A 26,368-nucleotide genomic window follows, 5' to 3' on the forward strand; every position below is an offset into this window, starting at 1 on the left:
GCACTCACTGGACTGTGTGTCTAAGGCATTCAGCCTGACTGGGTTGCCTCCAAATGCATTTCCTACGATTGTCTGGCTGAAGACATATGCAACACTCATCGGTGAAGAGAACATGATACCAATCCTGAGCAATCCATTCCACATGTTGTTGGGCCATCTGTACCATGCTGCATGGTGTTGTGGTTGCAAAGATGGACCTTGCCATGGATGTCAGGAGTGTAGTTGCTCATCATGTAGCCTACAGCACATAGTTTGAGTTTAACATGGCATCCTGTGCTTCCACAAAAACCATTATTCAACATGGTGGCATTTCTGTCAAGGTTCCTCCAAGCCATAATCCATAGGTAGTGGTCATCCACTGCAGTAGCAGCCCTTCGGTGGCCTGAGTGAGGCATGTCATCGATAGTTTTCTGTCTTTCTGTATCTCATCCATGTCCAAACAACATCGATTTGGTTCACTCCGAGATGCCTGAACACTTCTTTGTTGAGAGCCCTTCCTGGCACAAAGTAACAATGCGGACGCACTGAAACTGTGGTTTGACCATCTAGGCATGGATGAACTACAGACAACAAGACAACACGAGCCGTGTACCTCCTTGCTGGTGGAATGACTGCAACTGATTGGCTGTCGGACCCCTTTCGTCTAATAGGCGCTGCTCATGCATGGTAATTTACATCTTTGGAAAGGTTTAGTGACATGTCTGAACAGTCAAAGGGACTGTGTCTGTGGTACAATATCAATAGTCAATACCTCTCTTCAAGAGTTCTGGGAACTGGGGTGATGCAAAACCTTTTTTGATGTATGTATCAAACAAAGATGCTTGATTAAGTCTATTAATTTCAAAATTGTTCATATATTATATTTTTACACCACCTTGTAGGATTACAAAAAAAGGGATGCATTTTAAAATCTCAGACTAGAAAAAAATTTGATAACTATAACACAAACACATACATGCAGAAGTTCACCTACAGAATAGGAGGAGTTGTTATGCAAAAAATTACTTCAAAGAGATATCTACTATCTACAATTTATCATTTAGCACTGAAAGTCCCTCCTCACAAAATAAATTTCCTTTTTTTTGTGGTGATTCTTTTCTGGAGCTGAACTGTAAATCTGAGATGCTTTTACATTACCTTCTCAGCCAATCAGTAGGTCAGATATTGGACAGTAATTATCTACATATTATCTTATTACCGCTTTTCGTAATGTGATTTTACTAATGAGCCTTTTACTCTCTACAGAAATTGTTTACACCTGAAAGGTCCATTTTCACAGTTGACTGTATACATAATTATGGTGTAGTGATCTCTGAAAGTTTACATATTTCATCATACCAATGTGGACATTTACTTTTCAGCTATTAAATAATGAATTTAGTGTTCTCCTTATTGTCTCACTTAGATGCATGTAGCATAATTGTCTCAGACCAACAGATTTAAAAGTTCTGCTTACTTGCCCATATCAATAAAATTTTGATTTAACTTTCCAACTAGTGACTAGAAATGGTTATTAAATGAAGGATCACAAATAGTACCATTCTCCCATAGAAGAGATGAGATGTTGAGTATCAACTTTGCCATGGTGGCAGTGGTGGACTAAGCCTGTTGGAGGCCTGGGGCAGCAAAACTAAATGATGTCCCTGGTCTGGTTAGAAATTTAAGTATTTGTTCTGTACCTTTTGTAAAAAACCAAGAAAATAGATTTAATGGCCGATAAAAAAAGTCAAGTATTTATAATATGTGTATTCTATGCTCTGATAACTGTAATATACATACTTAAAGATATAGGTGAGAAACATAGAATACAAATCAGCATTTCACACAGCAATCATCAGATAGAGTGCAAAGAAATAATGAAGAATACACTAAGATAACTATCTTTCATTTTACATGTTTGAAAACAGAAGCTTGTACAGTCATAATATCAGTTACTTTTGTAACCTTAGTATGAGATACTAGTTATTGTTAATATTCTTATGGTAAATGTTTTTGTGTTTTTCTTTCACTGAAATTCTCAACAATGTCATTAAAATCTATTTCATACAAAATTTTCCTTTCAGTTAACAAAGATTGGCTAGATTGGCTAGTCATTCTTCATTCGTCATAGTGCAAAGATAATTTTTTATTACTTTCAAACAATGGAAAATCCAGCAAGGAATGTAATGATACTTTGAAAAAGAAAGTTGCTGCTCACCATAGAGCTATGTTGAGTTGCAGATAGGCACAACAAAAAGACAATAAAAAGACTGTCACAGTATAAGCTTTCAGCCAACAAGGCCTCTGTCAAAAAGTGACCAAACACACACACACACACACACACACACACACACACACACACACACACACACGACTGCAGCCTCTGGCAGCTGAAGCCAGTTGCGTTGCATTTACTTGTTTGTGTGTGTCTGTCATCTATTTTTAACAAAGGCCTTGTTGGCTGCAAGCTTATACTGTGACCGTCTTTTTATTGTGTGCAACTCAGTATCTGCGCTATATGGTGAGTAGCAACTTTCCTTTTCATAATACTGTTCTTATTAGTTTCAGTTTAGAAAAACTTCTCTTGCATGAAGCAATTGAGACACAAATGGTCAGAAAGTTTGTATTATAATTGATGTACAGTGTACTGATTCATGGTTAATAATAAATTATGTGATTTCTTGGTCTGTCCATCCAACAGCGACATTCATATTTGCATTTACCACATGTAGGTGCCTATGATACCTTTCTATTCTTGCGGTATCTGCTCCTTATTGAAATCATTGTAAATTCTACCAACTTTTCCCATGCTACAGCCAGTGTGTCATCAGAAGCTTCAAGCATAAATTGTGTTTCAACAATTTGGAAAACTTTGGTGATTTGCTTCATGGCCATGTATTGTTGTGACAATTCTTATATAAACTGGTCTATTCATTCAAACAATGATCGATGAACTACTTTCTGAACCCATAATCCAGCATCATAAGCTAATTCACCCACCTCTTTCTTCTTTGTCAGTTAACTGTAGTGTCCATGTCATTGCACTTTTTAGTGCCAAAAGCAACAGCATTGTCTATAACTGTAGTTCGTTCCATCCGTAAAAACTCATTGAGAATTTTTAATTTGACAAGTCCAAATTCATTTTTGGAGACTGCAGATATGTTGGATTAAATATATTTCCTCTATTATTGTGTGCCAAAAGTTGATGTAGATCAAAAAGGTAAAATCACATTATAGCTGGATGGAGTAAGCATGCTACAGATCTAGTATTGAGGTTTGAATGGATGGATCTTGCATATCTTTCAAAGGTGACAGTAGAGGGAACATATGAACTACATAAAGATTCAACAAATATGCACTGAAAAAAGTCTTTGGATTAAATATTTGAATTTGTTGTTGTCCATGTATATCTAACATTACATGGCATTGTCATAGCCTTGACCCCTACACAACATAATATCCAGCCCACATTTTTCCAGCTGATGTTGAATACCTTTTCACATATCCTCTACATCTTTCACAAAAATCCTAAGAAGAATTCTTGAGCTTCCACAGTGTTGTCTTCCATATTTATGTACCATATTGATGTATTCTTTGTAGAATATTTTGTACATTATGAATGAAACAGTCAACAGTGGTGTAATATTCTACAAAATTTATTACTTGTTACATAAACCTTTTTTTGACACTAGTTTAAAGTCTTTAATGCAACAAAATTTCACTGTACCACATACTTAACTTTGTACCTTTGTCGTAACAGCCAAAAACCAGTTCATGTATCAAATAATAAATATTGTAGAATATTATACCAGTATTATGTGTGCTTCATTGATAGAAAACCTTTCATGTAAATAACTGCATCTAGCTGACAATTGGTTACGTACGTATATGCCTACATACTCTGCAACCAACTGTATAGCAAATGGCAGGAGGCACCATGTCCTGTTCCACTCATAAATAGTACTAGGGAAAAACAAAAGTCTATATGCTTTCGTATGAACTCTAACTTCTCTTTCTTATCTTGGTGGAAAATGTATGTTGGCAGCAGTAGAATTGTTCTCCAGGGAGCTTCAAATGCTTATCATTCTACAGTTTTTAAGTTTCATGCAGTGTTTTACACAAGTTCTGTAAATTATGAACACACCCACTGACAATTGCCAAGGCCTGGTAATAGGGCCTATATATCTACATCTGCATCTACATGAATTACTCTGCAATTCACAATTAAGTGCCTCCAGAGGGTTCATCAAACCACCTTCAAACTTTGTTAAATCATTCTGCATGAGCTCTGATTCTCTTATCTTATCATGATGATCATTTATCCCTATATAGATGGTCACCAAAAGAATATTTTCACAATTAGTGGAAAAAGTTGGTGATTGAAATAGCACGAGAAGATCCCACTGCACCCAAAAATGCTTTTATTTTAATGACTGCCACCCCAATTCACGAATCATGTCCACAGCACTCTCTCCCCTGTTTTGCAATAATGCAAAATGAGCTGCCCTCCACTGAACTTTCTTAATGTCCTTTGTCAGTCCAATTCGATGAGGTCCCACACCACACAGTAGTACTCCAGAAGAGGGTCGACAAGCATGGCATAAGCAGTCTCTTTAGTACATTTGTTGCACTTTCTATATGTTCGGTCAATAAATCACAGTCTTTTGTTTGCTTTCTGCACAACATTAGCTATGTGATCATTACAATTTTAGTTATTCACCTCTAACTCAAAACTGCCTCTTATTTACTGAACTTTTTTGTCCTTGTTTGGGATTTGATTAAAAATAGTTTGGTACTGAGGGAGAGGAGCTCCAAATCCTGAGGCCCTCAAGGTTGGAGGACGGGGGAGGGGGGGGAGGGGGAGGGGCATGGCAGTGTTTATACAGTGTGCCCCCCCCCCTTTCCCATAGTCCGACACTGCATGGTGTTTCTTATAGTTTTAAATTACTTGAAGCTATCCATATTCTCTTGGTGTAAAGCACTGTTTGAACCTGTCAACTGACAGAGAGATTGAAAGACATTACATCATATGAACATTTGGTATCAGAGACATAGGACCCACTTCTATTTCACAGTTTACTTACTTAATTAATTATTCTCTCTCTCTCTCTCTCTCTCTCTCTCTCTCTCTCTCTCTCTCTCTCTCTCTCTCTCTCTCTCTCACACACACACACACACACACACACACACTCACACAAAGTTGATGTAAAAAAAAAAAAAAAAAAAAAGAGTTAAGAGGGCTCAGAATCAAAGACAAATTTTACAAAATATATATTTCAATAATGGTGATTTCTGCAATACAATATCTGTCAGAAATATTACTTAAAATAAGAAAATTTTAAAAAATTAAAAAAAATCATCAACAACAAAAGAAGTTACATGGAAGTCAGTTAAGTATATATACCATCTTGTTCAGATCCTGATGAGCAACTGGAATACCTGAGATACGTGAACATATAAATTAGAGCACATTTAATTACAATGTGATAATAACAAATTTCAGTGGGGAAGGTAGGAAGATCATTATTTAATATCTCATTGAAGACCACATAACGAGAGACAGTGTAAAAGTTAGAACTGGAGAAGAATGGGGAAGGAAATCAAGCACGGCCTTTCAAAAAACAACAATCCCAGCATTCACATTAATGGAAAACCTAAACCGGGATGGGCAGACAGGGATTTGAACCTCCATACTCCCTCCATCCTCTTACATTATTCTATTTCACTCAGGAATTTCAGTGTGGATGTACAACAAAAACTACAGAATGGTTACTCAGTGAAATGTTTTGCACAAGATACTTGAAACGACAGATGTCAATCATTAGTATCATTTGCCAGAAAAAAAGGACATGTATGTTCTTAACACATTCCAGAGGAAAAGAAAGACAAAAAGGAGTTTTCAATCATTCATTCATATTGATCCATAGACCCACTATAAAAACAATTTTGGGAAAAAATTGTCAAATGTTTTTTGAAATAATTTGCTAAACCCAAAAAATAAAACAGATCAGAGAAACATTTGACATGCCTTTGAGGTATCCTAGAAATCATGGACTTTATTGGGAAAAGTGAGTGAGCAAGAACAACAATGATGGCAGCACTTGTAAGAGAAAGATTACTCCTTGCGTGGCATGCAGACCATTTTCTGGTATTTGAAGGATTCTCTATTGAAAGATTTTAAATACTGATAAATGGATGGATTTTATACCTTCAGGCATACAAGACAGAAACATGACAAGACCACACAACATCAGATAAATATCCTCTAGTACTCTTCAAAATTCTTAATTTCTGTACATGATTTCAAGCATAGTACAAGGGCACTTCAAATGTTTCTCTAATCTATTTTATTTCTTACTTTTACATAAATGATTCATAAAATTTAAGTTTTGTTTAGAAAGCATGAAATACAATACATTTAAGTATCAATCATCACATAGAAGATGAGGAAAAATTTGGCAATTTGAAATGTGGCAAGACTTGGTGAGAAAGCAGTAATGCCTTCAATGAATTTTCTCACCACTATTTCAGATAATTCTGGGCTCCTGGATGGACTTTTCCATTCTCAGTACTTCTCACATGCTTCTCTAACCTCAGTGTCGCTGGAAGACCTTACAAGTTTACCAGCTGTCTTTGGCAGCTGGCCACACTTCTGCATCTCAGATGATGATTAAGACACTCTACAGCTGAGTTGTCATAAGAAGATACCTGCAGCTAGCAGCACTGTTGCCATCTTTCAAATGTAAAGCCATTAGTGCAGAAGAAACAATGGTCATCTACAAAGCTGCAGCAACACCGAGCCATTACCATCACTTTCCTCATGTCTTCTGGTCTTGAAATATCCTGAATTTAACAATTTATTTGAAGGAAGCGTTTTTAACAGTTGAACATGACACCAATGCATCTTTTTATGTGGGAAATGGCTAAGCCTGGAAGAGATGAACTTTTTGACACCTCATTTGCCTTCTGACCATTTTCTGTTCTCAAGATGTCCTAAATTTATTACTTCATTGAGAGAAAGCCATTTTGACAGTTAACCATCACACTAGCACAACTATTTCTGGCAAAATGGTTACACATTGAAGGGATGAACTTCATTCATATAGCAGCAGTGATTTGTGAATATTTAAATTTTCCTTGAAATCAGTAAATAAGTTTTCCTTAATTTTACCCTGATTTTGTTCAAGATGTTAAACAAATGATAAGCCATTTGTCCATTTCCTAATCATTGTCTGCAAGTGAAAATCCCGAGAGAAATTTTTCCTCAAATCAATAATAAAATTTTTCTTATTCACACTGATTACTTAAAAGCAAGTAGATCCTTTTCTGCAAAACTAGGCATCACATTGATCACTTTCATACCCCATTTACTCATTTCCCACTCTTTGTTTGGCTGTTAAAATTCATATGAGGAGATACAAAGAAAATGAGTAAAAGTTGGAAACAATAAAAGTACAAAGAAGGTAGAATAGAAAATCATGTTGGTTGGACATCACAGTCCAACAGTTAAGATGGCTGATGGAACAATAAATAATAACAGAAAGAGACTTATACAGGAATTTGAAAATTCACTTAACTGCTTACATAATACAAGAAATAAATCAGAAACACAGATAATTAATAATGAAAGTGAACAGCCCCAGATCCAGAATATTTCCCAACTGGGGCAAAAACTTGAAAGACTGACAGCGTCCTCAAAACATTTATAACACTAGCATCATAATGCTTGCAAGGCCACAATGAGTTCTTCAAACCTTACACTTTCCTTATGCTGATGTGCTTACGGAACAGTTCATTTCCATTAAAAAAAGTTGCAACTGAAAATAGAATAATGGTTGCAACTTCACAAATTTTACTAGTTGTACCACCAATTTCTTCAAGTCCTTTAAGCCTCCAAATTTAGCACAAAGTGCTTCTTGATGTACAAAATAAGAAATCCTGTCTGTCTAGAGTTTTAATTTTTTGCTCTTTCATTGTCGTCTAAATTTTTTAATTCTTTCTGCAAGGCACTATAACAACATTTTGAAGCAAATAAGCAGTACCCATCATTTATGCGAACGGAGAATTCTCACCCCTCTCTTCTCGCATTTTCAAGCATTTTAAAGGCTATGATGATAGATCACTAGAGTGCCTCTTTTTGCACAAACAGTGACAGGATATGTGAACTTCCTTCATACCACGAACAAAGGCTAAACAGTGTTGAGACCACAAGTCTGCAAACTCTGAGAATTTTGCAACCACAAAATGCTCAATTAAATGTAATGCTCTTCTAGGTACTTGTAAGAAGGACCAAGCAAAGCCAAGTGACAGGTCAGCCCTGCTCTAGTGCAAATTAATTTCAACATGAATGGAAAAAAAAACAGTACAAGTTTGAAAGTAAGCCTGAATATCAAGCACAATAAAATTAAAATAATGCAGAATCAAAACAATGAAAACTAGAATACTACAATCTAACAATGAAGACAAAGAAGTGGTAGATGAGTTTTTGTATTTAAGACAGTTAAGGGGATGTAGGATGTATAATGGGTTGACTTGGAGCAGGGGAGGCACCACATGACATTTTAATTTCCACTGTCCATACCTTCACAAATAAATTCATGAACTTTGTCAGAATGACCGAAGGATTCAGGGTGCACACTCAAAGCAGTGGAAGTTCAAAAACATAGCAAAATAAATTTTTTTACATGTGAAATTTCATCATTTTTTTCACTTACTATTGGTCACATTTGTTGCTATAGGTACACTTTTCTTCATAAGTACAAGAGATTCTTTGAAGGCTTTTGCATAGCATACACACCATATGTACAGATGTATGAAAGTCTAGAATTTTCCAAGTCTGTTAAAATTCTTGTGAACATTGAGATAATTAACTGTAAAATTTGAGTTTTTTCAAATCATGAAGTTTAAAATGTAACAGCTCATTCATTTTTTCATAAATTAAATAAATTCTAGAGTTTCATTGACTGTTGTAATTCAAATACAGATTAACCGCCCCCCCCCCCCCCCCCCCCAAAGTTGTATATTAATTACTTTATATGACTAGTTTTGCTCATTAGTTTGAAGCACTTTACATATTTATTGCCCTGGACCAACGTTTTAGAGGTTTAAAGCTCCATTCAGCACCATCATCAACACAATGGAAACCAATGATTTTTGTATGAGGGTTGTACCATAAGGTTCCCATATTTTTTACAAATAGAAAACATTGTTTATTGCTATTAATTTATATATCACTGAAAAGCTTACACTTTTGTCTATTTTTCAACATAGTCTCCATTATTTTTGACACAATTTTGAAGATGGTGCTCTAGCTTTTGAATTCTGAAGTCGAAGAAGTCTCCCGCCAACTTGTTGAGGAAGCATGTGAAGTTTGCTTGGACTTCATCGTCGCTCTTGAAGCATTTTCCACCTAAGGGTTCCTTTACCTTGGGAAAGAGGTGATAGATAATCACTGGGGGTTAAGTCTGGGCTGTACAGGGGATGGGGCATAACAGTCCATCCAAATTTCTTCAGAAGCTCCTGTGTTTGAGAAGCGATGTGGGGTTGAGCACTGTCATGAAGAAACACTACTCCCTCCTTCAATTGTCCTTTCTGGTGGTTCTGGATTTTATGCCGGAGTTTGGTCAATGTTTCATAATATCTGTCTGAGTTTATTGTCATGCCAGGTTGCATGAAATTGATGAGGAGTACCCCTTCAGATCCCAAAACACAGTCACCATAATCTTTCCTGCCAACTGCATTTGTTTGAATTTCTTTGGTGGCAGTGAACCAGAGTGACGCCACTGATGAGATTGTTGTTTTGTTTTGAGGGTATAATGAAACACCCACATTTCTTCTCCTGTGATGACAGAGTCCAACAACTTCTCCTTGTTTCCTCCCCTCTTACATTGTTGAAGAAACATTCGAACACAGTAAAGGCTTTGCTCCTTGTGTCCATCAATCAGCATCTGGAGGACCCAGTGAGCATACACTTTGCAGTAACGCAACATTTCTGTTAAAGTTCTTTCAATTGTCCCGTAGGAAGCTTCAGGAATGCATTCAACAAGTTCACGGACAGTGACCCTCCAATCTTTGAGTAGCTCACTGTTGATCTTTGGGACAATCACATCCAAAACTGGCAGTCTTCCACTCCATTCTTCATCATGAGCTTCCATGCAACCCTCAGTAAAAGCCTGCACCATTTGTGGACGTGCTGAATGGACATGCATTCTTCACCATATACCTCAGTCACTTGCCAACGAATCTCCATGTGCAGTACTTCCGTGCATCGAGAAACCGGATTACTGCTTGAACCTTGCAATTAGCACAAGAGGTGATAAACACTTCCATCTCTGATGACTGCCAAGCCAACACTGAGTGATGTAGTGAATCGCGGACAGGTGGGATCGAGACTGGGGGAACCACTGCACATGCCACTGTAGTCAGATTTAACCTAGCTCCTTTCGTCAAGGCTGTAGCTCATTGGGAACCTTACGTTTGGTACAACCCTCGTATTATGTATTAAATGATTTAGTAGCCAATTTCAGGTGGTCTTAATATTTCTCACTGATAATCCTGAGGAACTAGTTACAGATTATAGGAAAGATTGTACAGAATCATTGCTTGGTGTATTGTCTGGTAGATGACATCCATAAAATCAAGCCCAATGAAACATACAGAAATGAAACATTCAATAAAAACAATTTTTTTCTTAAATTACCCATATTTGCCAGCGTTGTACAAATCAGTAGTTCCAATATGATCTAATTTCAGTAATTGTCTCTGAATCAATGTTGCATAAATTACAGAAATTTATTTCGGATTGCATGAATAGATATAATACATATTTAGTTAGCCTGCTAACTGAAGTCTATTTTCATGCATTTTGCTGAAAGCTGAATACAAATATCACGTTAAAAATATTTTACATCAAAATTGTATAAAAAATATTTGTTCAGGAATTCAGAAATTGAAATGTCTTGTTATTTGAACAAATTTCTATAAAGTTGCAGTTCTTAACTTCTTATGAACAAACTAGTACTCTTTTATGAACTGCATCATTTTGTAATATTGCACAATATCATTTAATACTGCTGAACGAAATATGTGCAATCAGATTCATTCTGCTGTTAACTCATTGGCTTCAACTGTTTCACAAACAGTTTCCTACTCTGCTCTGCTTGTGAACTGTCTGGAAATGTTGTTTAATCCTGCTATGATATGAACTTCCTAGTTGGAGGAAACTCTTGCTCTACAAGTTCAGTTCACTAGGAACCATACACCCTCATTCAATAATACTTCTTCATCTTTGGTAAACTGAATTCTTCATCAGGATGGTACTGCTTGAGTTGTTACAAATGTTCATACTCTGAAATTCTCACTGCCACAACACTGTACTGCATCTGTAACATAACAGTTTACTGGATGGTTATCTAAAGCCGTACTTTCGCATGTTAAATAAAACCCACTGCAGCTGTTGTAAACCCTGTTGTAAACGACCTGTTTCATGATTTTAAATTACAACATCAAGTGCAAATATAAATAAAAAGAAGAAACAGACTATAAAATTTTTTACACAAAGACCATGTGAAAGTGAGAAAATTGTCTGGAAGACCGAATGCTTACACTGTGTGGTCAGAACACTTTTACAGCCTGATTCCAACCTTCTTCAAAAATTGGAAACTGGAACCTATGTACAAATGGGACAACATAAAAGATTATAAATGCACTGAGAAGAGGCTGGGAGGGGGAGATAGGGCGAAGGGAGGGGAGAGGAAACAAAGTATAAAGTAAACAAAACAGTACCTCAGCGGAAGCTACGCCAGGACAGAATGCTGCAACTGCCATACACGAACTGACTGGATATCAAAATGTAGGTCCCAAGGGAAGCAGGGCAAGTGAGGAAATGTGAATAACCTCCTATAAACTTTAAGGAACCAGTTGGGAATCAACTGTAAAAGAATAAATGTACTAATAAAAGTAGCAACTGTCAAGTGAATTTTGTTAAATCACAAATGCAGGGTCATCCAGTTTATAGCATGTTCTAATGGGTACCATGCAGATTTTGGCCCGAGTATTAACAAGAGCATTTTAAAGAAGAAAAAGGAAAAGAGCCATATGATTGCTCTGACCATAGTCAGCAGGACATTTCACCTACATTATTCCCCATGCAGGAGAAGGGCCCTAGGAATGTTTCTTATCACAGGATTTATGGAGGTTTTCATATAGAGCGGGTATACAGTTGGCTGTGAAAGATATCATCCCAGCATATTTCATTCAAAAGAATCTACATCTACAACTACATGTATTACTCTGCAAATCACATTTAAGTGCCTGGCAGAGGGTTCATTGAACCACCTTCACAATTCTCTATTATTCCAATCTCGTATAGCATGCGGAAAGAATGAACACCTGTATCTTTCCGTATGAGCTCTGATTTCCATTATTTTATCGTGGTGATCATTTCTCCCTATGTAGGTCAGTGTCAACAAAATATTTTCACATTCGGAGGAAGAAGTTGGTGATTGGAATTACGTGAGAAAATTCTGTCACAACAAAAAAACGCCTTTCTTTTAATGATGTCCAGCCCAAATCCTGTATCATTTCTGTGACACTTTCTCCCATATTTCATGATAACACAAAGTGTGCTGCTCTTCTTTGAACTATTTCAATGTACTCTGTCAGTCCTATCTAGTAAGGAACCCACACTGTGCAGCAGTATTCTAAAAGAGGATGGCCAAGCGTAGTGTAGGCAGTCTCCTCAGTTGATCTGTTACATTTTCTAAGTGTCCTGCTAATAAAACGCCGTCTTTGGTTGGTCTTCCCCACAACATTTTCTGTGTTCCTTCCAATTTAAGTCGTTCATAATTGAAATACCTAGGTATTTAGTTGAATTTACAGCTTTTAGATTAGACTGATTTATTGTATAACCAAAGTTTAACGAATTCCTTTTAGCACTCATGTGGATGACCTCACAATTTTCGTTATTTACGGTCAAATGCCAATTTTCACACCATTCAGATATCTTTTCTAAATCGTTTTGCAATTTTTTTTGATCTTCTGATGACTTTATTAGTCAATAAGCGACAACTTCATCTACAAACAACTGAAGACGGCTGCTCAGATTCTCTCCCAGATTGTTTATATAGATAAGGAACAGCAAAGAGCCTATAACACTACCTTGGGGAACACCAGAAATCACTTCTGTTTTACTCGATTACTTTTCGTCAGTTACTACGAACTGTGACCTCTCTGACAGGAAAATCACAAATCCAGTCACATTATTGAGATGATATTCCATAAGCACGCAATTTCATTTGAAGCTGCTTGTGAGGTACAGTGTCAAAAGCCTTCCAGAAATCCATAAAAACAGAATCGTTCTGAAATCCCTTGTCAATAGCACTCAACGCTTCTTGTAAATAAAGAGCTAGTTATGTTTCACAGGAATGATGTTTTCAAAACCAATGTTGACTGTGTGGCAATAGACAATTTTCTTCAAGGTAAACCATAATCTTTGAACACAATATATGTTCCAAAATCCTGCTGCATATCAACATTAATGACATTACTCCTACGACCTTTCTTGGTGTGACCTGTGCAACTTTCCAGTCTTTGGGTACGGATCTTTCGTCGAGCGAACGGTTGTATATGATTGTTAAGTATGGAACTAATGCATCAGCATACTCCAGAAGGAACCTAACTGGTAGAGGAAGTGGTGGTAATATGGCCCTTGCAACAAATACAGCCCCCCCCCCTAATATCTTAATAACATTTAGCTGAACTCTAGTAGTGATAGCTGGAACTAGTCTGCTAGTATCCTCACTGGCCTGTAGGAGCACTGGAAGAAGGTCAGTACAGTGGTTGAGTGACAGTCAGGTTATATTTTCCAAGCTCCTGTTCAAAACTTTGAGAGGTATGTGAATTTAACTTTATTAACAAACCTTTATTGGTTAATACTTTGATGTAAGCACCATGAATACAACCTAGAAAGTATTGGCAACAGTTTCAAATAGATTAAAAGGTGTGGTATTATTTCGTTATTAAGTTGTTTGCACGAGTTTACAAGGCATAGTTGACTGCAATATCGCTCCCATTGGTGCTTGTAATGCGGGGGACGAGGTCCACATTATAAGCAATCCATAAAATGTTTTTATTTTTGTTTTCAGATGCCTAGGACTAATCAGGCACCTAAACCAATCCCCAAAGGGCAGGTGTGGGATAAAAACAAAATGTGAGAGGCAGTGTCTGCTGTTGTAGACAAAACAATGGGAGTTATAAAAGCAGTGAAATATTTTGCTGCCCCAAAAACAACTCTATGCCGGCATGTGTGTGAGGCTAATACCTCACAGATGGCAGATGTCAAAACTAAAAAGCTTGGAAGAAAACCAGCTCTACCAGCAGCCCCAGAAAGTGAACTAGTGGATTACTTACAGTATATGGACGCCAAATTCCATGGTTTTACTCATATGGATGTTCGAAAAATGGCCTATCAACTTGCACTTAGGAATGAAATTGCAACAAACTTCAGAAATGAAATTGCTGGAAGGGCTTGGCTTTACCATTTTCTATGACGTCATCAAGATAAGCTTTTAATTAGAAAGCCAATGGGAACGTAGTATGCTCGAACAAAAGGCTTTCCCCGTGAGAGAGTTAACTTATTCTATGACTTGCTATAAGATGAATACCAGAAACATAAATATCCAGAGGTTCGTGTATGGAACGTCGACAAAACAGGCCTTATTGTAGTTCAGACTAAGATACTGCAAGTAATTGCAAGCAGAGGTAAACGCCAAATTTGTTCTCTAACTGCTGCAGAGCGTGGGTCTCTAGTATCTGCTTGTGAGGTTCTTATGTTCCCCTGATGTTCATATTCCCAAGAACGAATATGGCAGATGTTCTTATGAAAGGTGCTCCTCCTGGGTCAATTGGGAGATCCCACCCATCTGGTTGGGTTCAAGCAAACCTATTTAAGGACTGGGTGAAACATTTTGTTGCAAAAACAAAGCCAACAGGGACTTTGCCTGTTCTACTCACCCTTGATGGCCACTTCTCCCATGTAAGGAATATTGATGTGATTGATGTGACAAGAAAAAACTTCATCTGCATTTTGTAACTGCCTTCATACACAACACACAAACAGCAACCCCCCAATCGTCCTTTTATGGGTGCACTTAAGACTCACTACAGTGAGAATATTCGTCAGTGGATGCTCCATGAAAGCAAACCTGTTGGACCCCATGATATAGCGTCTCTCTTTGGCAAGGCCTACATCCAGTGTACAACCGGCATTATTGTAGTAGGTGGGTTTAGGGTAACAGGAATTTATCCCTTAGAAAGAAATATATTTCAAGATAATGAATTCATCGCTGGGGAAGAAGTCCTGATTCCTATGCCTGCCGACCAACCAAAACAACAGGATCCCGAAGAGAGCTCAGACTGGAGAGGACCTTGATGCTATTGAAACTGATGTCCATGAGCCTATTAAAATTGCATTTAGTGTGTCTCCAAGAGATATCCATCCCATACTTGAGAAGATGAAAACATCGTCTCGTGGGCGACAACCGTGTGTTGCTAATCTTGTGACAGGATCTCCATATAAAAACAAATTAGAAGCTTACATAGAAGTGAAAAAAGCTCTAGCTAATCTTTGTGGTTGTGGACATGGACAAAAAACGTGACTTACGATATATCACAGCCGTCTTGTTCTGGAACCCAGACCCAAACTCATAGTCGAGGGCGCGGTGCATCTGGTCATGGAAGAGACGTTAGCAAGAATAGTCAACAGTTACAGAGAACTTTGATTAAGCAAGAAGAAATGGACAGTGATGGCTCAGATTGTGTAGATGATGATGTCATGGGGCTCTCAGCTGGTTCTGGTGATTATCCATGTGACCTTTCAGTTGGTGAACTCCAGACAGATAAAGATGATGTTCTCTGCCTATTCTGTGACAGGAAGGTTTCAAATGATGTTTGTGGCGAATTCTGGGTGCAATGCCTAATGTGCTCTTTATGGGCTCACAACGAATGTGCAGGGGCGGAGAAAGAGGACTATGTTTGTGACCTCTGTCGCTAGTACTGTGCTGCTTTGTACTTTTATGGTTTTATATTTCATAATAAATATGTATTTGAATTAAAAAGCAATTCTTCATTTCTCTTGCAGCAAAAAATCCTTAAAATATACTGGGGGTCCATATTAAAAACACCATGGGGGCCATATTAACTGCACATCTTGTTTGCGGTTAAATTTATCATCTTTGGGAAATAATAATAAACATATTCACACATTTTAAGGAATTTAATGAATATAATGTCTTAGTTAACTGACAGTAGAGTATAACTATATCAATTAAGGTACTATTATTGTGTTAGTGTACAATATTTTATTGGTAAACAAACTGGGGCTCATATTACCACCACTTCCTCTAAACAGTCTCGACCAGAAGACTCACTTTTATTAAGTGATTTAGGTTGCTTCACTACTCCAAGGATATTTACTTCCACGTTACTCATGGTGGTAGCTGTTCTTGATTCGAATTTTGGAATATTTATTTCATCTTCTTTTGTGAAGGCATTTCGGTAAGGCTGTGTTTTGTAACTCTGCTTTGGCAGCACTGTCTTCGATAATATCTCCATTGCTATTGTGCAGAGAAGGCATTGATTGTTTCTTGCTGCTAACATACTTCACATATGACCAGAATCTCTCTGGATTTTCTGCCTGGTTTCAAGACAAAGTTTCGTTGTGGAAACTGTTATAAGCATCTCGAATTGAAGTCTGCACTAAATTTTGAGCTTCTGAATTTTTAGCTTTTGCAAAATATTGCCAATCTTGGGGATTTTGTATCTGTTTAAATTTGGCATATTTGTTTCATTGTTTCTGCAACAGTGTTCTAACCCGTCTTGTGTACCAAGGAGGGTCAGCTCCGTCGTTTGTTAATTTATTTGGTATAAATCTCTCAATTGCTGCCAATACTATTTCTTTGAATTCAAGCCACATCTGGTCTACACTTATATTATTAATTTGGAATGAATGGAGATTGTCTCTCAGGAAGGCATCAAGTAAATTTTATCTGCTTTTTTGAATAAGTATATTTCTCACTTATTTTTGGAGGACTTGGGAATTACAATATTCAATCTCACTACGACAACCCTGTGTTCACTAATCCCTGTATCAGTTTTCATGCTTATTATTAACTGAGGATTATTTGTTGTTAAGAGGTCAAGTGTTTTTTCCAACCATTTACTATTTGCGTGGGCTCAAGAACTAACTGGTAGAAATAATTTTCAGAGAATGCATTTTACACAATTTCAGATGATATTTTATGCATGCCTCTGGAATTAAACATGTATTTTTGTCAAAATATCGAGGATAAATTAAAGTTACTATCAACTATTATTGTAAGAGTTGGGTATGTGTTTGAAATCAAACTCAAGTTTTCTTTGAACCTTTCAGCAACTGTATCATCTGAATTAGGAGGTTGGTAAAAGGATCCTATTTTTATTTTATTCTGGCTTCCAACAATGACCTCTGCCCATACTAACTCACAGGAAGTATCTGCTTCAATTTCACCGAGCTTATATCCGGCTTTAGCCAGCTTTCAGTGCCTACGATCATTTGAGCATCAGTGGTTTCTATTAGCGCTTGGAGCTCTGGTACTTTCCCAACACAGCTACGACAATTTACAACTGTTATACCAATGGTTCCAGTATCTAAGTTCTTCCTGCATTTGGCCTGCACCCTTTGTGACTCAAGCCCTTCTTGTGTTCTCCCGAGACCCTCTAACCTAAAAAACCACCACACAGCCCCTGCTGACCGTGTAGCCACCTCCTGCGTATAGTGGACACATGACCTAGTCAGCAGAACCCAATACCCAACCACCCTTTGGCGCAAGTCGAGGAATCTGCAGCCTACATGGTCGCAGAACTGTCTGAGCATCTGATTCAGACCCTCCACTTGGCTCTATACCAGAGGTCCTCAATTGGTCCTGTCGACTATGCTGCACATGGTCAGCTCTGCTTTCATCTTGCAAGAAAGACTGGCAGCCTTTACCACTTCTGTTAGTCACTCAAAAGCAGAGAGAATCTCTTCTGATCCAAAGTGATACACATCATTGGTACCAACTTGAGAAACCACCTGCAGTTGGCTGCACCCTGTGCTCTTCATGGCATCCAAGAGGACCCTTTCCACATCTGGAATGATTCCACCAGGTACGCATACTGTTTGAGTGTACATTGGTTTTCTTTCCCTTCTTGTCAGCCAAGTCACTAAGAGGCCCCATAATGCACCTAATGTTGGAGCTCCCAACTACCAATAATCCCACCCTCTGTGATTGCCTGCATCTTGCAGGCTGAGTGGTTTCCTCTGAAACAGGACAGGCGACAGCATCTGACCCAGCGACAGTGTCAGCCACAGACCTGTGAAGACTGCCAATCTAAGTATACAGGCCAAACTGGAATGTCCTAGGAAGTTAGGTTTAAGGAACATATTTCTGATGTGGGTTCCAGTTCTGCCTTGAGTTTGGATTTATCTAAAACAGGTCACTCAGTTTCTCGTTTTACACCTGGTGTCGTAATTTGCTTGGGTAGTGGTTTAAATATCTTGAAAGAACTAGAGATGTTTCATACATGAAGAAAATATTCAAATCAGACAGTAAAGTCTCAAACTGAGTTAAGGCAGAAACCAGTTTTGGCCAACTTTGATAACTTAAATAAATATCTGGGTTCATCTGCTCTTTCCCTCTTATCTCCTCTCCTTGGTGCCTTGTGCCATTCCCTCTTTTCAATGTTTCTGTAAAAGTTTCTTAAAAGTTTTTTAAGTAACTGTATGCCAACATTATGAAAAGGATAGATGTTGCTCACCATATAGCAGAGATGCTGAGTTGCCAAAAGGTACAACAAAAAACTTTTGGCCAAATTGACCTTCATCAGAATTAGACAACATGCACACGCACACATTCACACAAACCCAATTCACACATACACATGACAACAGTCCCTGGATACCATGGCCAGACTGCATAATTAATTTTATCAATTTCTAAGATTTTTCAATTCTAAATGTTACATTTATAAATGGTCCACAACATGTTTGAGGCTTTTATCAATATGTCTATAAGTTATTCACTTGACAGTTGCTACATTTATTAGTATGTTTGTTTCTGTACACCTCATTCTAAAGCATTTCCTTAAAGTTTATTAAAAATTATTCATTCACATTGCCATTACCCTTGTGACCTATGTTTTGATATCCAGTCAGTCCGTGTATGGCAGTTGCAGCTTTCTGAACTGGTGTGGCTTCAACTGAGGTAATGTTTACTCTATATTCTGCCCCCCCCCCCCCCCCCCTTATGGTGCATTTTATAATCTCCTCTCTCATCCCATTTGTTCATATGTTCCAGTTTGACCCCATGTTTTTTAATCCATAACTATTGCTTTTTGTGAAATTTCCCAAATTTTAAAGAAATACTCAGCACATAGAGTAAGTATTCACTCTCCTGTTCACTTCCTGTCACTGTCATATGATTTTTGTATAAATCAAATCCAGGATTGAATACAACAATATTATGAGAAGTAAAGTTGCTACTCACCATATAGCGGATGTGCTGAGTTGCAGAGAGGCACAACAAAAAGACTGTAACAATATAAGCTACTTCCCCCCCCCCCCCCCCTCGTGCCCACCTCTCCCCTGCCCACCACCCAACCTGCAGTACTTCACTGTCCACCATCCCCACCATACTATCCCTCCCCCTCTCCGCCCCAGCCTCCTCCTTTCCCCTATCCAGCTGCCACTCCCATCATGCACAGGTGCTGCTGTCTGCAGCGTGGTTTCAGTTGGCTGAGACTACAATCATGTGTGAGAGTTGCTTTAGAGAGAGAGAGAGAGAGAGAGAGAGAGAGAGAGAGAGTGTGTGTGTGTGTGTGTGTGTGTGTGTGTGTGTGTGTGTCTATGTTTCACAATGGCCATTTTCCGAAAGCTTTAAGTGTTAAAATCTTTTTGTTGTGCCTATCTCCGACTTAGCATCTCCACTATATGATGAGTAGAAATTTTCCTTTTCATAGTACTGTTACATTCCATCCTGAATTTTCCACTGTTTTATTTTTGCCCGATTGGCTTTTCTTCGATCCTAACTCAGTGCTGTTCTCTTTAGTTACTATTTTCTTTTGTGTCACTATACTCAATGTTCGTCCTCTTTCTCTCCTTTACTGTTTTTCTCTAGTTGCCTTACAAACCGAATTGCACACTCTACTTACGAGTCACACCATCTCGGCCATGCACAACAGACGGCTACAAAACCGCCCCAATTATATGTGCAGCATCTTATGTTCCACATTACTCCCGCTGATATAATTAATGCCATACTTTCAAATTGATCACTCTCCCTGCGACATTTCACATAATTTTGCATGTTTACTCCCGCACATTTCAAGTGACACACAATATTGCATCTCATCCTATGAACCCCTCCGCATCCCCTACAGTTCCTCCATTCTATCCCAGTTCACACCCGCAAGTTCCAACATCCAGTCATATCTGCCATCCCCCTTCTTCACACTTATCCACCCTCAGACCTGCTAACCACAGTAATACATAAATTTTTTATCAGTTATTCTTTACTTTGACTCTTGTGACTTCTTGCCAATTTTAGCGAGTTTTCGCATTTTGCTATTGTTGACATCAAAAGATTTCATCTTGTTTCCCCCTTTTGCATCCATTTCATCCCTTTCATATATTTTCACACGTATTTGCGTGTATTTTTGCGAAATTTATTTACATAATTTTTTGCATTTTTCCATCCTTGCTCCTTCCATCTGCATCAATACAGAAAATTCTCCTTATCCCTAGCCAGATCCCAGTCCCACATACTGTTCCTGCATTGTTGCTTGGCTCATGGAATCTCCCCTAATGGCCTTACCATCAAATTACCCATCTCTGGCTGCCACCCCTCCTTCCAAAATGACCTCCACCTGTTCAAATTCCGCCAGTCCCTAGCCCTCACCAACTTAGTCCTGGAGAACCATATTAACCAAGCCCAAATCTCCATGCAGTACCTTCTCCCCATCCACAAGATTCTCCTGCTATGCAACTCCATATTCATGGATTGAAACTCTTCCCCAGCAGGAACGTGAGCAACATGCATGACTCCACCTCAAAAAGCTCTCCATCCTGCTCGCTTCCTACTCCTGCCTTGGCGTGCCACTGTCCACCACCTCTATAACAACCATGAAACCTCCCCTACGCCCCCTCACAGCTGACAAACCCTGTCTCGCAGACCTACTACACTTAGCCCACCCACCAAAACTCCCTCCCACCACCACACAGGGGTAGAACGTACACAGATCTGTGACACAGTCATGAACCTTTCATCCAGAAGCCTTAGCCCTTGCCCCACTCCCAAATTCAAGCATGCAGAAATTGTTAAAGACCTTCTCTCCTTCTCCCGATTCTTACAGTGGAAACACTTTTTTGCAACCAACCCTAGCAATCAGACTCAACCAAAGACCAATAGTGAACCTTGCCTAACTCAGTTCACTCCTCCATCCAACCATGATCCACTCCCCTGCCTCCAAACCACCCCCTGTTAACTTTCCAGAGTTCCTTAACCGCAAACCCTACCTCACCATTATTCCCCAAATACCTCAACATGCAGACTAACCTTATATCCACAGAAATAACGGCAGTCAACCATCTAAAAAATGATCCTGACATGATAATCCTACCTGTGGACAAAGGATCCACCACTGTAGTTCTGAACCACAAGGATTAACTGGCGGAAGGACTCTGCCAGCTGTCAGATACTTCCACCTACAAACCTTGCCACAGTGACCCCATTCCAGTAACCCAGCAGGATATCCAGTCACTACTCAAATCCTCAGGCCCATCCCAGAACCTCTCCCTGGAGTCCATCTCTCTACTCACCCCTATCACTCCCCACACTCTTACCTTCTAAATGTCCATAAACCTAACTATACAGGATGCCCCATTATGGCCAGTTACTGTGCCTCCACAGAGAGAGTCCCTCTTACCCAGTATCTACCTTCCTACAGAAAAGATGGAAATCTTTTCCTCCACCGACTCTCCACGGTTCCTGTACCTTTATCACAAGATGCCCCGCTCATCACTACTGATGCCACCTCTCTGTACAATAACATTCCTAATGCCCATGGCCCTACTGCTATTGAACACTACCTTTCCCAACGTCTGACAGGTTCCAAACCAACAACCTCCTTCCTAGTCACTATGAGCATATCCTCACCCACAATTTCTTCTCCTCTGAAGGCATTACCTACAAACAAATCCAGGGTATGGCTATGGGCACCCACATGGCACCATCTTATGCCAACCTATTCATGGGCCATCTAGAGGAATCCTTCCTAAACACCCAGAATCCTAAACTGCTCACCTGGTTCAGATTCGCTGATGACATCTTTGCTATCTGGATCGAAGGTGAGGACACCCTAACCACATTCCTCCAGAACCTCAACAGCTTCTCCCCCATTTGCTTCACCTGGTCCTACTCAACCCAACAAGCCACCTTCCTAGATGTTGACCTCCACCTCAAAGATGGCTACATCAGTACCTCCGTCCAAATCAAACCTACTAACCACCAGGAATACCCCCACTTTGACAGTTGCCACCTGTTCCATACCAAGAAGTCCTTTCCATAGAGCCTAGCCACCTGTGGTCATCGCATCTGCAGTGAGGAGCGGTCCCTCTCAAAATATACCCAGGGTCTCACTGAAGCCTTCACAAACCATAATTATCCTCCCAGTCTTGTACAAAAACAATATTTCCAGTTTACCACCACTTCACAAAGTCCCACCATCCAGCCACAGAGGGGCATTCCACTCATAACTCAGTACCACCCAGGACTGGAGCAACTGAATTACATTCTTAGCCGGGGTTTCAACTACCTCTCATCGCTCACCGAAATGAGAAATGTCCTGCGCACTATCTGTCCCACCCCTGCCACTCTGGTGCTCTGCCATCCACTGAACCTGCACAATATACTTGTCCATCCCTACACAACCCCTGCTCCCAACCCCTGACCTCATGGCTCGTATCCCTGTAATAGACCTAGATGCCAGAGCTATCCTATACATCCTCCCACCACCACCTACTCCAGTCTGGTCAAAAAACATCACCTATAATATCAAAGGCAGGGCTACCTGTGAAACCAGTCATGTGATCTAGAAGCTAAGCTGCAACCACTGTGCTGCATTCTATGTAGTCATGTCAACCAACAAGCTGTCTGTCCGCTTGAATGGCCACCGACAAACTGTGACCAGGAAACAAGTGGACCACCCTGTTGCTGAACACACTACCAGACATGATATCCTTCATTTCAATGACTGCTTCACAGCCTGTGCCATATGGATCCTTCCCACCAACACCAGGTTTTTTGAATTGCACTTTCCCTGCAATACATGCTACGTTCCTGTAACCCTCTGGGCCTCAACCTACATTAGTCGCTGTACTCACCCATCCAGCTCCTTCCCTGCTCCCATTCCAGCACTACACAGCTGCCATTCCACCACCACATCCAGTTCTCTTTTATTTATTTTATTTTTTTAATATTATTTTTTATTTATTTCTCTCCTTTATCACTACTTGCAGCCCCCCCCCCCAACCCCCCCCCACCTCTGCCCTGCCCGCCACTCAGTCTGCAGCACTTCACTGTCCGCCATCCCCACAATACTATCCCTCCCCCTCCCAGCTTCAGCCTCCTCCTTTCCCCCACCCAGTCGCCACTCCCACCATGAGCTGGTGCTGCTGCTGCTCACAGCGTGATTTCAGTTGCCTAAGAGTGTAATTATGGGTGTGAGTTGTGTTTGCGCGAGTGTGTGTGTGTGTGTGTGTGTGTGTGTGTGTGTGTGTGTGTGTGTGTGTGTGTGTGTGTGCGGATGTGTGTCTATTGTTGACAAAGGCCATTGGCCAAAAGCTTTAAGTGTGAAAATCTTTTTGTTGCGACTATCTGTGACTCAGCATCTCCGCTAATATGGTGATTTTTGTATAAAGTTGTTTATGGTCTCTTTCTACTTTTTATTCATATTTGCACTTGAGAATGTAATTTACAATTACAAAACTGTGCCTTTAATAAAGGATCTACAACAGCTGCAGCAGTTTTTATTCAACATGCATCTGTAACAGTTATAAAAATATACATAGTACTAATGAACTCTCATTTTGTATTGGGAAGCACAGTTACGATACTAATACTCATGCTTTACAAATAAAGGCACATCAGTGAACATGTTAAGTAAATCAGTGACCTTTCAGTTCAGTTCTTTCATCCATACAATGTATTTTGTTGATCACATTTATGAAGCTTAGTCTTCAAGAATGAATTGCAAGCCAAAGCACATTTAATAGAGAGCAGTAGTTTCAGGGATTGTATACAGGATGTTTCAAAGCCTTTGCTTCAAACAATTAGATGTAATAGCTCATGTCATTGGGAACAACTTTCTTTAGAGACAAAATGTTTGCTAAAGCTTCCCAAAAAATCAGTTATGCCCCAGAGAGGTGGCAATGTGTAATCACTCTGTAGCATGTGTTTGCCTCATGTGTTGCCTACAATACTGTCTTTAGCTCCAGGTTAAAGGGGGTACGCAGCAAAATTAAATTTCCCACCTGGCATCTGCAGTACTCTTCTCTGCTAAAAGACACTCATTCTTCACGTTTTCTCATTGTGAATAACTATCAGTTTACTGGGGTAAGTAGGTATGCAGCACACCTAATTAGCAGACCCTGCTAGTTCACTGAAATCTTCTGGTTCCACAGTCAGCAAATACCAAAGTACACCTAATGTCCCTGGGAGGCATCATTGAACATTTTGTCTTTAACAACATGTTGTTCCCCATTATGTGATCTATCACCTCTCGATGTTTGATTCAAAGACTTTGAAACACTTTGGTTATAATATACTTAAAAATTATTAATCCTCTGTGACTAGAAATTCTGTAAATGGTTAGAATATCTGCTACAATATTGAATGGAGAGGCCGTTTTTAAAATAGAGATATTCAACTGTAGCAGTGCAAATTTAAAACTGAGGAAAAAATTAATAAGGATAACCATTACTTACTCAATATGGCTTGTTACTGAGCAGGATACTTCTTCATGAAAGCATCTCTTAGCTTAAAAGTCTGGATTTTTCCAGATGTTGTTCGTGGAAATTCAGCAACAATTTCAATTATTTTTGGAATTTTAAAACCTGCAATCTAAAACATTAGTGATCTATTAGACACTGTGAAATAAATGGAACAAGGTTCAGATAAAAATTAATCAGAACACAAAATGCACTAAAAATTTAGGATCATTTACCTTTCCCTTTGCAAATTCTTGGACTTTCTCAGGTGTGAGCCCAGATCCTTCTTTTATTCGGATGCATGAGCATACCTGTTCACCTAATCTTGCATGTGGAATCCCAAATACCTGGATCAAGCACAATAAATTAATTTTTTTATGAGGAATGTATGTAGCACCAACTATAATACAAGTAATGTCTTCTTACTTGTGCCTCCAGTATATCTGGATGAGTCTCCAGCAGCTCCTGAACTTCTTTAGGGGAAATATTCTCACCACCCCTGATTATCATGTCTTTCAAGCGTCCAACTACCATTCCGTAGCCATCCTCTTTCAGAATAAATAAATCCCTTAAGAATAAAATATTTCCTATTAAATTTCTAGTCTTCCAAAATCACATTTTACATATAAGTATAAATTTATCACATACAGAATAATCTTCCTTGAATTAGGCTATATATATGAAAATGGTTTGGTAAGTAAATTTTCCTGAAAGAATTGAACTTTTTTGTTTTACCTTCATGGCTGGTAACCTTGATTATTCCAAGGGTTATGTAAAGAATTTCAAATGGCATACACTTCATTCTTGACAGCAATCTTAATTAGTAAGTGTGTTCACTGTGATTTAAAATCCAAGTTCTATGCTGTTATTAAACATTTTCATTTAAAGGTTTGGAATACTGCCTAAATCGAAGCTGAATTAGATGAAACTCACATGGACTTTGCACCATCATTGAAGACCATTTACTTTTGGGTTAACAAATTTAAACATGGCCAGACAAGCACTGAAGATGAACCACACTCCAGGCATCCAACTGAGGTCACCACAAAGTAAATCATTGACAGAATCCATGATATGGGAAAGTAAGAATGCATGAGACTGCTGAGACTGTAAGCATCTCAGCCGAGTGAGTGCATAATATCCTGTATGCAGAATTGGCTATGAAGAAGCTGCATGTGAGGTGGATGCAGTTATAGCTCACAGTTGACCAAAGAGCATCTGGCACAACATTTTAAAATAGTGTCTGGCAATGCCTAATCACAATCTGCAAGATGTTTTATGTAAATTTGTGACTGCTGATGAAACATGGATCCATCACTACACACCAGA

The 26,368-nt window shown here is 39.0% G+C and overlaps 1 protein-coding gene across 1 annotated transcript in view; it reads right to left on the reverse strand.

The window, feature by feature from the left end:
• Positions 1–8,666: 8,666 nt before the first annotated feature.
• The window catches only part of LOC126278040 (medium-chain acyl-CoA ligase ACSF2, mitochondrial-like), a 225,979-nt gene continuing 208,277 nt past the window's right edge, over positions 8,667–26,368 (reverse strand). Inside the window, exons 11-14 of the mRNA XM_049977795.1 lie at positions 25,466–25,607; positions 25,276–25,386; positions 25,037–25,172; positions 8,667–11,360 (exon numbers count right to left, since the gene is read on the reverse strand). Coding sequence (XP_049833752.1) covers positions 25,050–25,172; positions 25,276–25,386; positions 25,466–25,607 — 376 coding nt within the window. The 3' untranslated portion in view covers positions 8,667–11,360; positions 25,037–25,049. The remainder of the gene's footprint in view (positions 11,361–25,036; positions 25,173–25,275; positions 25,387–25,465; positions 25,608–26,368) is intronic.

The sequence above is a fragment of the Schistocerca gregaria genome, chromosome 6 (assembly GCF_023897955.1).
Source record: "Schistocerca gregaria isolate iqSchGreg1 chromosome 6, iqSchGreg1.2, whole genome shotgun sequence".
Taxonomy (NCBI): domain Eukaryota; kingdom Metazoa; phylum Arthropoda; class Insecta; order Orthoptera; family Acrididae; genus Schistocerca; species Schistocerca gregaria.